The sequence below is a fragment of the Hippopotamus amphibius genome, chromosome 8 (assembly GCF_030028045.1).
Source record: "Hippopotamus amphibius kiboko isolate mHipAmp2 chromosome 8, mHipAmp2.hap2, whole genome shotgun sequence".
NCBI lineage: Eukaryota > Metazoa > Chordata > Mammalia > Artiodactyla > Hippopotamidae > Hippopotamus > Hippopotamus amphibius.
This window is the reverse complement of record NC_080193.1, coordinates 21,775,715-21,788,712: the sequence shown is the minus strand read 5'-3', so window position 1 is coordinate 21,788,712 and position 12,998 is coordinate 21,775,715. Positions and strand designations below refer to the sequence as shown.

The following is a 12,998-nucleotide window of genomic DNA, read 5'->3' as shown; positions in this document are numbered from 1 at the left end:
AAATATAATTCACACAGTGTAAAACTCACCCTTTAAAAACGTACAATTCAGTGATTTGGAGGATATTCACAGAACTAGGCAACCATCACCTCAATCAATTTTGAAACGTTTCCATCAACCCCCAAAAGAAACCCCACCGCCTGTTAGCAGTCACTGCCCATTTCCCCAGCTCCAGGCAACCCTTAATTTACTTTCTGTTCCTATGGTCTTACCTATTCTGGCCATTGCATGTGAACAGAATTACATGAGGGTGAGTCAAAAATTATCCGCACTGCAGTTATATTAAAACATGATGTTTTAAGGTTCATCCATGGTGTAGCAAGTGTCACTGCTGCGTTCCATTTTATGGCTGAATAATATCCCATTGCATGGCAAGACCATGTTTTTATTCATCAGTTGATGGACATTTGGGTTGTTTCTACTCCTTGGCCAATATTAATAATGCTGGTATGAATATTTATAAGTTTCTGTGTGGATGTATTATTTGTTTGTTTGTTTATTGGCTGCATTGGGTCTTCATTGCTGTGAGAGGGCTTTCTCTAGTCGATGCGAGTGGGGCTACTCTTTGTTGCAGTGTGCGGGCTTCTCATTAAGGTGGCTTCCCTTGTTGCAGAACATGGGCTCTAGGTGTATGGGCTTCAGTAGTTGTGGTGCATGGGCTTAGTTGCTCTGTGGCATGTGGGATCTTCCTGTCCCAGGGATCAAACCCGTGTCCCCTGCATTGGCAGGCAGATTCTTTTTTTTTTTTTTTATAAATTTATTTATTTATTTATTTTATTGGCTGTCTTGGGTCTTCGTTGCTGCTCACGGGCTTTCTCTAGTTGCGGCGAGCAGGGGCTACTCTTCATTGTGGTGCACGGGCTCCTCATTGTGGTGGCTTCTCTTGTTGTGGAGCACGGGCTCTAGGCACGTGGGCCTCAGTAGTTGTGGCACATGGGCTCAATAGTTGTTGCACACAGGCTTAGTTGCTCCACAGCGTGTGGGATCTTCCTGGGGCAGGGATCGAACCCGTGTCCCCTGCATTGGCAGGCAGGTTCTTAACCACTGCACCACCAGGGAAGCCCTGGATGTATGTTTTAATTTCTCTTGGGTAGATGCCTTGCAGCAGAATTGCTGGGTCATATGGTGATTCTATGTTTAACCGTTTGAGGAACTGCCAGACTGTTTTCCAGGGCGGCGGCAGCATCTTACACTCCCGCCAGCAGCGTGGGAGGGAGCCAGTGTCTCCGCATCCTCCCCAACTCTTGTGATAACATCGCGTTAGGATAGAGCTGGGTGAGGCAGCGCACTGTTTGGTCGTTCTGTCAGAGTCTGTACTTCTTAGCATATTTGAAATAGTTTCGTGGAAAAAATTTCGCCCAGAAAGATTCCTGGGCTGCAGGAATGTGAGCATCTATTTGGCTTTGTGAGACACCTCTCAGCTGGAAAGGATAACACTTTGAGCGCGGTGGGATCATCAGTGCAGCTTATCTACACTCCTGCACTAGCTTTTCAGTTTTACATGTTGAGGCTGCTCAGAGAGGTTGTTCCTGAAGGGCTTGTGGCTGGTGAAACGGCCCCATGCGTGCATTAGGCTTCCGCTGTCCAGGCTTGAGCTGCACACGGCCCCCGCCATCCGGCACCTGGTCTGCTAACTTGGATGCACAGGGCCGGCAGGTGACTAAGGAGCCTGATGGGGATGGGGCTGAGTTCAGCACCAGGGCCTGTGGGCTCAGTGTGGCCACATCCTGTGCATTTGCAAATGCGTTTTTCAAAATCTGGATTTTAACACACGTTCTCTCAAATTTCACCTGTTGGGAGTTCATTCAGATTCTTGACAAATGCTGCCCAAGCCAGCAGTCTATCTGGGTGGCTGGATCCTGCCTCCTGGTGGCCGTGAGCCGCTGCCCTGGTGTCTCTGGTCCTCTGTGTCCCTGTCTATTTGGAACCGGGGCCGCACAGCTGCCTGGCCGTGCCTGTGGGCTGGGACGGTGTCTAACAGGGAGGTGGTCTAACAGCAGTGCCTGTGGGTATCCCCAGCGGTTGTTGAGGAACCAGTGTGGGAAAAGCCCAGAGACACAGCCATCCCGGAAGCAGAGCTGTCTAGCTGTGACTTGTCCGAGGAACTGCTGTGCTATTTGCTCACCAGGTTCAGGCAGTAAGGTTGCATGCTTTGTGCATTCAATTTACATCAGTTCTTACAAACTCAGATTAAAGAGGCCAGAATGAAGGGGACCCTCCATTGTGCTTGCAGAGTGCTCTCCGTGTCTGTCTCCTCTGTGGGTGATACTGTGTAAATTCATTTCAGTGCACAATACTTAATGGGCACTTTTTGAGAATTGTGAGTGAGGGTTTTGGTCCTTCGCGCCGCCTCTGGTAGCTGTCCCCGGAATGAGTGCCAGCTCCCCTCCAGCTGTCCCTTCTCTGCAGACCCCAAAGTGGTGACGTTACAGAATATTTGTTTGCCCAGTTGTGTGCTGGCATTTAACAAGACAACAATAATAAACATCGAGCACTTTTGATTTGCTAGGGGCTTTTCATGGTGTCGCGATCCGTCCTCACTAGAGCCCTGTGAGGATTTCCATTAGAATCCCCATTTTACAGAGGAGGCACAGAGAGGGTAAGTAGCATGCCTAAGGCCACACAGCTAGCTAGTAAGTGACTGTGTCAGGGGCCCCCAAGACCACTCTCAGGTTTGATGATTCACGGGGAAGACTCAGAGGACCCAGCATGCAGTCGTACTCACGGCTGTCATTTATTACAGAGAAAGGATTCAAAACAGCCAACAAAGGGAAAAGGCTCACAGGGTGAAGTCTGGGGGAATCAGGCACAGGCTTCCAGAGCCCTCTCCCGGAGGGGAGGGTCACACAGGACACGCTCAATTCCCCCAGTGACAAGTTGTGACAACATGTGTGAAGTGTCCCCTACCAGGGATGCCCAGTAGAAACTCAGCACCCAGAGTGTTTACTGGGGACTGGTCACGTAGGTGCCTTCTGCCTGGCTCGGACCCAGATTCCAAATTCCCCGAAGGAAAGCAGGTGGTCAGCATAAACCGTGTTGTTTGTTAGCTGGGCGTATTGCCATCCTGAATAAAACTGGGATTCTGCTTCTAAAAAGGACAAATGGATATCAGCTAGGTCCCTGGCAGCCCCCACCACATAGGAGACATGAGTTTTTCATTTAAAAAGATACTGTCTGATTGTCAGGTTGCTCCCCATCAGGAGTTACCCCTTCCTCAAGCCCACGCCGATCAAGCTGTTGCAGAATCAGATCCCTCCGGACCCTGCAGCTGGCGATCACAGGTCCAGAGCTGTCTGATCTAAGACACCCCGACAAAACTTCTCACCTGCTTGGTCTCGCTTATTTCCAGACAAACCGGGAAGATTGAGCCGGTGGTCCTGCCGCTGCTGTGGTTTGCAGAGGTAAGGCTGCTTCTGTCTCCGCTGCTTCTGTCTCCTTGGGTACCGGGTACCTGAGGGCGTGGTGTCTGATGCTCCAGTGAGGAGCTGATGTGGGCATTTGAGGCAGGAGGCTGTGTGTGGTGGGAAGGCTGGGCTGGGGTAGCTGGACTGTGTGATGCAAAACAATCTATTAGAAACTTTGCCCTCTCCAAGCACTTTATGTTTGTTATCCTGCTGGGTTGAAAGGCTCACTTGACATGAGGAAGACAGAAGCTGCATGAAACTGTAAAGTCCCTGCTTAGGGTGTAAAAGGGTTTTGTTAATGCACATGACCACTTCTCCTGAGACGAAGGGAAGTTGGTTTTCAGGGTGTCAATTTTTTATTGACCTTTTTTTTCCTCCCAGCTTGTCAGGGTTCCTTCTGGCTTAGCTCGTTTTAAATCAGGGTGAGCTAATAGCTGGAGCAGCCAGCCCCTGAATGTCAAGTTCACTTCCCGCTCACATCACAGTCTAATGAAGGGGAGGTGGAGCTCTGCTCCACGCAGTCATTCAGGGACATTCAGGCTCCCTCCATCTTTTGGTCCTGCCCTCTTGGAGATCCTCAGAATCTGTCTCTGTTCAGTAAATTGAGAACAAGATGGAGAGAATGACATGGGAGCCAGGTGTGGAAGTTGTAACATCATTGTGCCCACATCCCATTGGCCAGAACAGGTCACATGGGCCTGCCTAGCTGCAAGGGAGTCTGGGAAATGTAGTCCTGTTGTGTGGCCCTGGAGGAAATAGAGGCACCGGCCACCCCCATCACATGCTTTGGCCAGTGGGCTTGGGATGGGGAAGGGGTAGGGGGACAGAGGGATGTGGCGTGGGGTGGTATCTGCACCCTCACCCCACAGTATGTGGCACCAGTCCATTTCTTTGTCCTTTTCCTTCCCCAGAGCGGGACAATGGAGGGTCAGACCCTTCAGACGTTCTACACCCAGCTGGTGTTGATGCCCAAGGTGCTGCACTATGCCCAGTACGTGCTCCTTGCCCTGGGCTGCATCCTGCTGCTGATCCCCATCATCTACCAAATCCGGAGCCAAGTAGGTGGTGGCCAGAGCGTGGCCTGCGCCGAGCGGCCCCTCGCTTGCCTGCTTGGGGGAAGGAGGGGCTGAGGTCGGATCCCCCAGCCGTCCCTTTCTGCCGTGCCCATGGACACCTTCAGCCTGCAGCCCACCTTGGGTGGCAGTCCTAGGTGTCTGCCTGGGCCGGGGAGCTGTCGCTGCATCCTTGCCTCTCTTGCATCTTCCGTTACCACTTCTCTACCTGTTCTGGGAGGCCTGGGGGCCCTCCTTTGGAGGGGCTGCAGGTGGTTTTGGATCATGAGACCTGGTACCTGAAAGGTTTGTTTGTCAAGTCAGCGGCCGCTGGCTGCCAGGCCTGGCAGGTACAGGGCAAACGACAGTGAACAAGACAGTTCCTGCTCTGGAGGAAGAGGGGCATGGGGACTGGCATTCTAGTTGGAAAGACTAGGTGGAAACCAAGTAAATAAAGAGAAGAGATGATTTCACCAGTGAAAAAGATGATAGAAAATGTGATGGGAGTAGGGCAGTGCTATCCAATACAAATACAACATGAGCCATTTAAAACATGGTTTTAAATTTACATTTTCTAATCGCCACGTTAAGTAAAAGGGAATTAATTTTAATCATATCTTTTATTTAACCTGATATATCCAAAATATGACCATGTCAACCTGTAATCAACATAAAAATATAAATGTTTTTGCATTATTCTGGGGGGCTTCAGTCTCTGGAATTGGTGTGTATTTTACACTTACAGCAGGTCTTGACTGGGATTCACCCCATTTCAAAGCCTCAACAGCCATATGTGGCTACCAGACTGGACACTGCGGTATCCAGGGGGGCTGGGGACAGCTATAGAGATACTGTCAGAAGAGGTTTCTCTGAAGAGGTTGAATTTAAGCTTAGAAGTGAATGCTCAGCACAGAGTCAGGGAAAGAGTGCTCCTGATGGAGGAATGGCCAGTGCAAAGGCCCTGAGGCGCACGCAGGGATGGGCGAGTCGTGTTGGAGGATCCTGCAGGGCCAGAGTGGCTGGAGGGGAGTGGGCATCGGGGCAGCGGCGGGGGAGGAGGTGGTGTCTGAGAGGCAGAGGTAGGTCATGCCTGGCCCTGTAGCTCAGGGTGAGCAGTCTGGAACTGATTCCTGGGGTGATGGGAAGCTGTTGGAGGCTTTTGAGGAGAGAAGGGACTGTGTCGGTTGACATGTGGCGACTGGTCTTTGGATGGGAAAGCGGAAGTTGGGGGGGGACCAGTGAGGGGGCCCAGGTGAGCGAGGATGGTGGCTTGGATCAGGTTGGAGGCAGGTATTTGGGGAGGGGAGCACAGATGGAGAAGAGCACCAGCCCTGGGGCATCTACCGTTCAGAGGGAGGAGGAGAGAATACCCCCCCCTCCTTTTTTTCCCTGGCTGCGGCAGCACGGCTTGCGAGATCTTAGTTCCCGGAACAGGGATCAAACCAGTGCTTTCTGAATTGGAATCTCAGAGTCCTAATCACTGGACTGCCAGGGAATTTCCAACAAATACCTCTTCTTTTTTTTTTTTTTCCCACTGTGCCTACTGTTTAGTTCAGCTGATTTTTGATAGAAAGACCTTCTCAAGGAATACCCATTCTTGATTTGGTATCGTTCATTCATTCATGGCATTCACTGACACCTTCACAGCTTATTTTGGGGGGGAGGCACTGTGCACAGTTTGGGGGATACAGACATGAATAGGACGTGAGGTCTGGAGATCAAGGGGCTTTAAGCAAATTACTGCCATCACATGGTGACAAGGCCTGTGGGTGCAGGGCCCCCGGGTCGGGGGATGGGTGAGCAGCTACCTGGGGGACAGACGCCACTCAGTGGCAGGGAGTCTTGAAAGGCCACTTTGAATCCGTGAACCAGAACTGCCCCCCCGCCCCTGGTGCCGGCCGCCCCCCCCCCCCCCCCAGATATCCTGGAGCCACAGGCCTCGGTGGAGTGGGTGTGGGGGTTCCCAGCTCCCCTGTTGCCCCTCGGGCCACCTGCAGTGCCTGCTTTCTTGCTTTAGCTTCTGCAAACAGCCTTTTCTCTTTTCGGAGGCAGCTTGCACGCCTGCTTGCTTGTTTGCTGCGGGGATGATAAACCTTTCCAGGCTCTTAACCTGGGCTTGCAGACGCCTCACCTGACTTCCCTTCCAAATGCCCCATCCTTTGTGGGGGAAAGGTTTGCACTGGCGTGAGGGTGCCAGGGCTCAGGCACGTTGAGCCCCCAGTGAATGTCGGGGGCCCCATCCTCTGTCACTGCCCCAGCCAGAGCAGAAGGGAACCCCCCAGGGTTTTTGGAATGAATGCCTCTGGGAGGACAGAGGGGCCAGAAGCCCTAACACCAGCCCGTGGATGCGTCCCTGGGGCCAGCATCACCATGGATTTCCAGGAGTTGAAGACACACACAGCCACATGTGGGGCCCGGGGAAGCAGCTGGTGAGGGGCTGGGCCAGTCAGCCTCCGCCCTCCGTCCCCTCTGTCTCTCTCCTAATGGTCCATCAGAAGGGGGAGGGGGAGGAGAGTGAGGATGCACAGGGTGAAAGCTTCCCTGCTTCACACCCCAGATCCGATAAAAACATCATCGTCTCTATTGACGGTGGTTGAGGCTTCCTCCCTGCAGGTTTTGCCGGAGGCCCAGTTGTCGAGATTTATCCCATTATGTATTTTTGGTTTCGTGGGGGTTGGGCTACTTACATGGTTTTATGTATCAGTCCTGATTGGGGGGAACAAACAAGAAAAAGAATGGCACGTTGTTAAACTCGTATTTTCTCTTCGAAGAGATTTTTTTCTTGTCAGGTCATTCTTGAAAGAAAAAAAAAATTTTTTTTTTTAAAAACAGAAACGTCGCTGTTTCTGGTCGATTCAAAATGCCACCTGCTAGCTCAGTCAGCAGACCGTGAGACTCTTAAAAATGCCGCTTGCTCAACTCTCTGAGTCTCGGCCAATCCACCGTGCCCAGCACAGCACATCTCCCCTCCTTGATTCGGCCTAAACTTTCAGGCAGACAAACCCTTTTCCGCTTGGCTTGCCCGTCCGACCAAGCGCATTTCCTGAAGATGCTCGTGTTTCTGTCTTCGGTAAAAGGCACCATCACTCCCCAAATCTCAGCCAACTCCAACCATGAATGGTGGTTGGACTCTAAAATTCTGTACCCCGCCCTCTGCTTTTTTGAAAATCGAAGAACCGTGTAAAACCGTGTGTGTTCGGCTGCAGCATCAACTATAAATGAGCTTGGTTATGTTCTAGGAGAAATGCCATTTATTTTGGAGTAGTAGTAAAAAGGGCTCAAAGGATAAGGAGGCTATTCAGGCCTATTCTGAATCCCTGATGACATCAGCTCCCAAGGGGACTGTACTGCAAGAAGCAAGACTGTAGGTGGGTACCAGGTAACACCTCTCACCCCCCTCCCACCCCTCCCCCCGTAGTGAGTAGAACTCTGGCGGCTTGAAATGCTTTGGATCTCACACATCTCTTCAGCTTGAACTTCACCTGGAGTGTCTACAGATGGGAAATATGTATTTGTGTATTTTGCTGTCTTCTTACTTTCCAAGTGATCCCAGGCTTGGTAGGCGGATGGAGGGCGACTAGTGGCCTGGTGTCTTATTTGCAAGGTTGTCTTAGAAAGGCAGGATCGAGGTTTAGGTCAGCTGCTTCTGAAACCCGTGGGGCAACAGACTCTTCTGGGAAAGTCTGCTAAAAATGCAGATCTGCGGACATCCTTCTAGACCCCCTGGAATAGAATCGTGGACAGGGCCCTGGGAATCTGTATTTTAATGGACCCCTAAGGGGATTTGTTTGTTTGTTTATTTATTTATTTATTTATTTTTGGCTGCGTTGGGTCTTCATCACTGCGTGCGGGCTTCTCATTGTGGTGGCTTCTCTTGTTGCAGAGCACGGGCTCTAGGCAAGCAGGCTTCAGTAGTTGTAGCATGTGGGCTCAGTAGTTGTGGCACACGGGCTTAGTTGCTCCGTGGCATGTGGGATCTTCCCGACCCAGGTCTCAAACCTGTGTCCCCTGCATTGGCAGGTGGATTCTTAACCATTGTGCCCCCAGAGAAGTACCCCCCCAAGGGGATTCTGATGTAGATTGGCTTAAATAAATCTGGGATGACTGACCAAGAAAAAAGAATTTAGGCAACACCTGGCCAGCAACTGTATATCCAGGACTTGGTCCAAGGGTTGAGTTGCCAGATTGCGCGAAAACAAGCAAACAGACAAATAAATAAAAAACCTCAAGAAATAACAACAAAAGGATGCCCAGTTACATGTGAGTTTCAGGTAAACAATGAATGGTTTTTAGCCTGTGTCCCATGCAATTATCAGGACATGTTTATACTGAAAACCTGTTTGTTATTTACCTGAAATTCACATTTAACTGGCTACCCTCCTTTATCTGGCAGCCAACCTGCGGGAGAAGGAGGCTGGTGGCTTTGGGGGGTTCACCTTCTCTTGGGCCATGTTCCTTTAGGTCTGAGGTCTTAGGAGAGCCGAGTCCCGCCAGGGGCTGTGAGAAGCAGAGCTCCAGGCCCTACAGTTGGGGTTTGGGCAGGGGTGAGTCACTCTGCCCTTGTGCCTCTGATCATAGCTGTTATTTTGGTTTCTGAAAAACGTGGCGCCCTCGCCAGCTTCTGCGGCTGGGCCTGCTTGGCTTTAAATAGCTTTCTCGAGAGCCGCAGGCCGGGGAGGAGGCGACAGCCCTGCTCTCTGGGGCCAGTTGACTGCCTCCAGTTTGCTTCAATTGCCAGGGCTGGAGGAGGAGATAAAATAGGACATGCCAAGTGCTGGGCGTGGGTGTGTTTCCTGGTAGGCGCTGCCAGCCCTGCGAGGAGCAGGAGGGAGGGACAGCTGTGTCCCCAGCCAGGCTCCCCAGGGGGCTCCTCCTGCCGATCTGAGGATGAAAGCCCGACTGCACGAGGGCAGAGTGTTAAGGTGTGCTCGTGAGCTGGGGGCAGGGTGTCCTAGCTGGAGACAAGTGCCCCCCTTTCCTTCTTCTCCCAGAATTCCTCTGGGACGCCTTCTTGTGTACAGTTTGGCCCCATTGGCATCCCTGCCCCCTTCCAGCCATGGTTCCCTTCTGTAGAAACTTGCTTGGTGTTCTCGGGGTGCAGGCGTGGGGCCCTCAGGCACAGGGAAGGGCGTTCTTTGCTTTGAGCACAGATAGAGCTGGTGGCTGTGAGGTCTCAGCCCCATGGCCACACCTCTTTGGACACAGCCAGGATGTCCTGCCCCCCACCCCCCCGAAATAAAACAGAAACAAAACTGGAGTCTCTTTTTGATTTTACCAACAGAATCCAAATTTCAAGTTATTAGGGCATTTTTTTTATTAAAGAGATTCTACTGCCCTGCCTTCAGCCCAGATGAGACCCCTACCCCTGGTCACGTGTATTTGGGGGAGGCAGTGTCCTGTAGTGTCCTGTCAGCTCTGGTTTAGGGGGCCAGGCACCTGGGAAGTGGCCAGTGGTCCTGGAGACCTGGAATTCCTGCAGGGATGCCTCCAGCCTGTGCTGAGTCTCTGGGGGAGTTACCCACACCTTGCCTGGCACCGGGACAATGGGGGTGGCCTTGAGGGGCTGCTTTGCTCCAGGAAAGGCAGGAAGTGATGCTTCCACTAGCCCAGAAGGGTGTTTTTATGTGAATAAGAAAAATACAGCCCCTCTGTGCAGACATGGCCCCCTTGAGGTCTTGGCAAGGAGAGTACAACCTGTTGTAGCCCCCTTGGCTGGGCACCCTTGTGCAGTGGACAGCCTGAACAACTGTACTGGGCAGCTCTTCAGGGAAATGTTCCTGGGTCTTTCTTACCTTCTCACTAATCTTTCATTAATTCCAAGTCCTCGTTCCTCAGTTAAATGAAACAGGAGGAGGAGGAGGAATCTGCCTCAGGTTCTGGTTCCTTGAGGGTTTGTTACATGCGTCTTTCTTGGGAAAGCAGTTTCCCCTTTTCCCCAAAATTATTTCATTTATTTATTTTTATTTTTGGCTGCATTGGGTTTTAGTTGCGGCATCTTCGTTGTGGCATGTGGGCTGTTTCATTGCCGTGCACGGGCTGCTCTCTAGTTGTGGCATGCAGGTTTTCTCTCTAGTGGAGGTGCACGGGCTCAATAGTCGTGGCATGCGGACTTAGTTGTTCCCCACACACGCGGTCCCTACCTTGGCAGGCGGATTCTTTACCACTGGACCGCCAGGCAAGTCCCTCCCCTTTTCACTTTGGAGCCGGGCTTGCTCCAGTCATGGCCCTTTGGGTCCACATCGCTGAGACTCTGCACACCCCACCTCCGTGCTGCCTGTAGGTAGGGGTGTGTGTCGGCAGGGGCGCTGGTCTCACTCTGATACCCCACCCCACCCTCCGCCCCTGGTTTGAAAGTGGCTCAGTCCAGGAAGCCTGAGCTCTGTCCCAGAGGAGAGGAGTCAGGCGTCGCACTCCCCCGGCGGTCCTGCCCAGAGTGGGGTTTGATTCCCCGCACCACAAGGTGAAGCAGGCCCCTGGCGTTTGTGAGGGAGGCCCACGTGGGCGGGGGGCGTTTGGGGTGTTCCGACTACGGCTGCTGGGCGAGGAACCCTCTCCGTTCTTCAAGGGGAAGGAAGACAGCGGGCTTGGGGGGGATGAAAAGTTGCCCCCAATTCTTAGCATCATGGCTACCTCTAAATTTTTACTTAAACTGAGACATTTTTTTCAACGTAAAACTAGATTACACGGAGTTCCCTCTCACCCAGACTCAACAACATTGTGTGCCCTTTGCCTCTCTCGCCAAGTCCCGCTGCCCCTCTCCCTCTCGCCAGAGACAGCCGTTGCTAGGAATTTGGCGTGTGCATGCCTTTCCCCCTCTAAATCTGTACATATGTATCCATGAACGGCAGGTAATTTTTAAAAAGATTATCCCCGTCGTGTCAAACTATATGAATCACTCCACAGCTGGTTTTCCCCTCCTCAATTTTCTGTTTGAGGCAGCTGTGTAGGTTTACTACCCTCTTGTGACTATACTTTGTGTGTGTGTGTGTGTGTGTGTGTGTGTGTGTGTGACTGTACTTTTTAAATGCATTCCGGTATCAGTGGACAGTTAGGTGGTTTCCAGCTTTTCTGTGTGAACAGTATTGCCTATGTAAGCCCTGGACTCTTTGCGCTGCCCTTCTCACTGTATTAAGCAAGCCCCTTAGGGTCTCAGTTGCCCCATCTCTAAAATGGGGTGAGAGCAGGGCAAGATGGTGTTTCGTGAGATGAGCAGACCCTTGTGGCTGCGTCCCAGGAGTCTGTAGGTCACTCCAGTCTTTTCTCCTCTCGCGCTTGATAGGTGGGAACTGCTGATTGGGGCTCCAAGGGCGGTTTCCATGCTGGTGGAGGATGTGCGGGGGCGGGGCTTAGTGGGCTGGGGTGTGGGCGGGGCTCGGTGGGCGGGGCCTGTTGAGCGGGGTTCGTGATGCAGGGCCCCTTCCTTTTCTCCACAGGGCCCCAAAGATGCCGCCAGCCAGCCCAGCCTGGCCACTCAGCCAGACCAGCTCCCCAGCCCCTCCACCCCGCTTCTTCAGGACTCTATCAGCGGACAGCCCACCAGTCCCAAAGTCTGAGCCCCCCCCACCTCCTGCTACCACATGCGTGTCGCACACTGCAAACCCCCGCGGCACGTGTCCCCACGTGTGCACAGGTGTGTGCGGACACTCAGGGATGGAGCCGCTGCTGAGGGGACTTGGGGAGAGGCTCGTCAACAAGGATGTTCCGGAAATTTCTCTACAAGTGATGCACAGGCCCGACCACAGGTGCTGTGGGCAAGGGGGTCCCCTCCCTTGGGTGAGCGAGCCCGGGCTCTTAAGGACTCACGTCACCTCTCCCCAGCGGTCCTCTCTCTCTGTCTCGAAACACTGCAGCGACCGCCTGGTGGCTCACGCAGGTAGGACAGGGCCTTTACTCCTAGGGGCTGGGCACTGTCCCGAAACCCAGCTCAGGAGTGCAGACCTCTTGTCGTGGCTCAGCACTCAGCTCGGACCCAGCTGTGGCTGCAGAAACTGAGACGCATCCGACCACATCCTTAACCCCCTCCCTCAGGATCGTCATCTCCCTGAAACCTACACAGGCGCCGGGTTTGGGTGTCTGGGTCCCTTCCCTCCAGCCTAAACTGACATCATCCTGTACACTGAGCCGGCCACTCCCTGGCTGGGGTGGCGGGAGGCTGTGCCCGGAGCCGCCCCCCACCGGGGTCCCCAGCTATTAGGTGCCGGGGTAGAGGTGGAGAGGCCCGGGGACCGGTCAACCTGGGTGTCTGGTCGGGTGACCCTGGGTGTCTAGTCGGGGCTCCTGGTCTCCGGAGCAAGCCTCTGTCTCTTTTTTATTGGGGTAAAAATGAATTTTATCATCTTTTAAAAATAATTCACAGTTGAAATAATAAACCTTTTAAAAAAGTGACTGCTTGAATCTGTGACAGTCTTTTTGTGGGGGGCAGGAGGGTCTCCCTGCGAAGTTCTGGGCTCTTCTTTTCTTAGCCAGCAGCGTTTCTCAGGGACAGGGCGGCAGACTTCCTTTCCGTTGTTTTAAATTTTCAAACTCGTGTTTATTTACCATT

The 12,998-nt window shown here is 52.6% G+C and overlaps 1 protein-coding gene across 3 annotated transcripts in view; it reads left to right on the top strand.

Annotated features, from left to right (window-relative positions):
• SCARB1 (scavenger receptor class B member 1) overlaps window positions 1-12,713 on the top strand; it is an 88,619-nt gene extending 75,906 nt beyond the window's left edge. For 2 of the 3 annotated variants that reach the window (XM_057745267.1, XM_057745269.1), the window contains 4 exons: window positions 3,350-3,401; window positions 4,316-4,462; window positions 7,696-7,824; window positions 11,890-12,027. In XM_057745267.1, the coding sequence (XP_057601250.1) occupies window positions 3,350-3,401; window positions 4,316-4,462; window positions 7,696-7,824 (328 nt within the window). In that variant the 3' untranslated portion in view covers window positions 11,890-12,027. Of the gene's footprint in view, window positions 1-3,349; window positions 3,402-4,315; window positions 4,463-7,695; window positions 7,825-11,889 lie in introns of all 3 variants that reach the window. The other variant, XM_057745268.1, reaches the window with a different exon arrangement.
• Window positions 12,714-12,998: the final 285 nt, after the last annotated feature.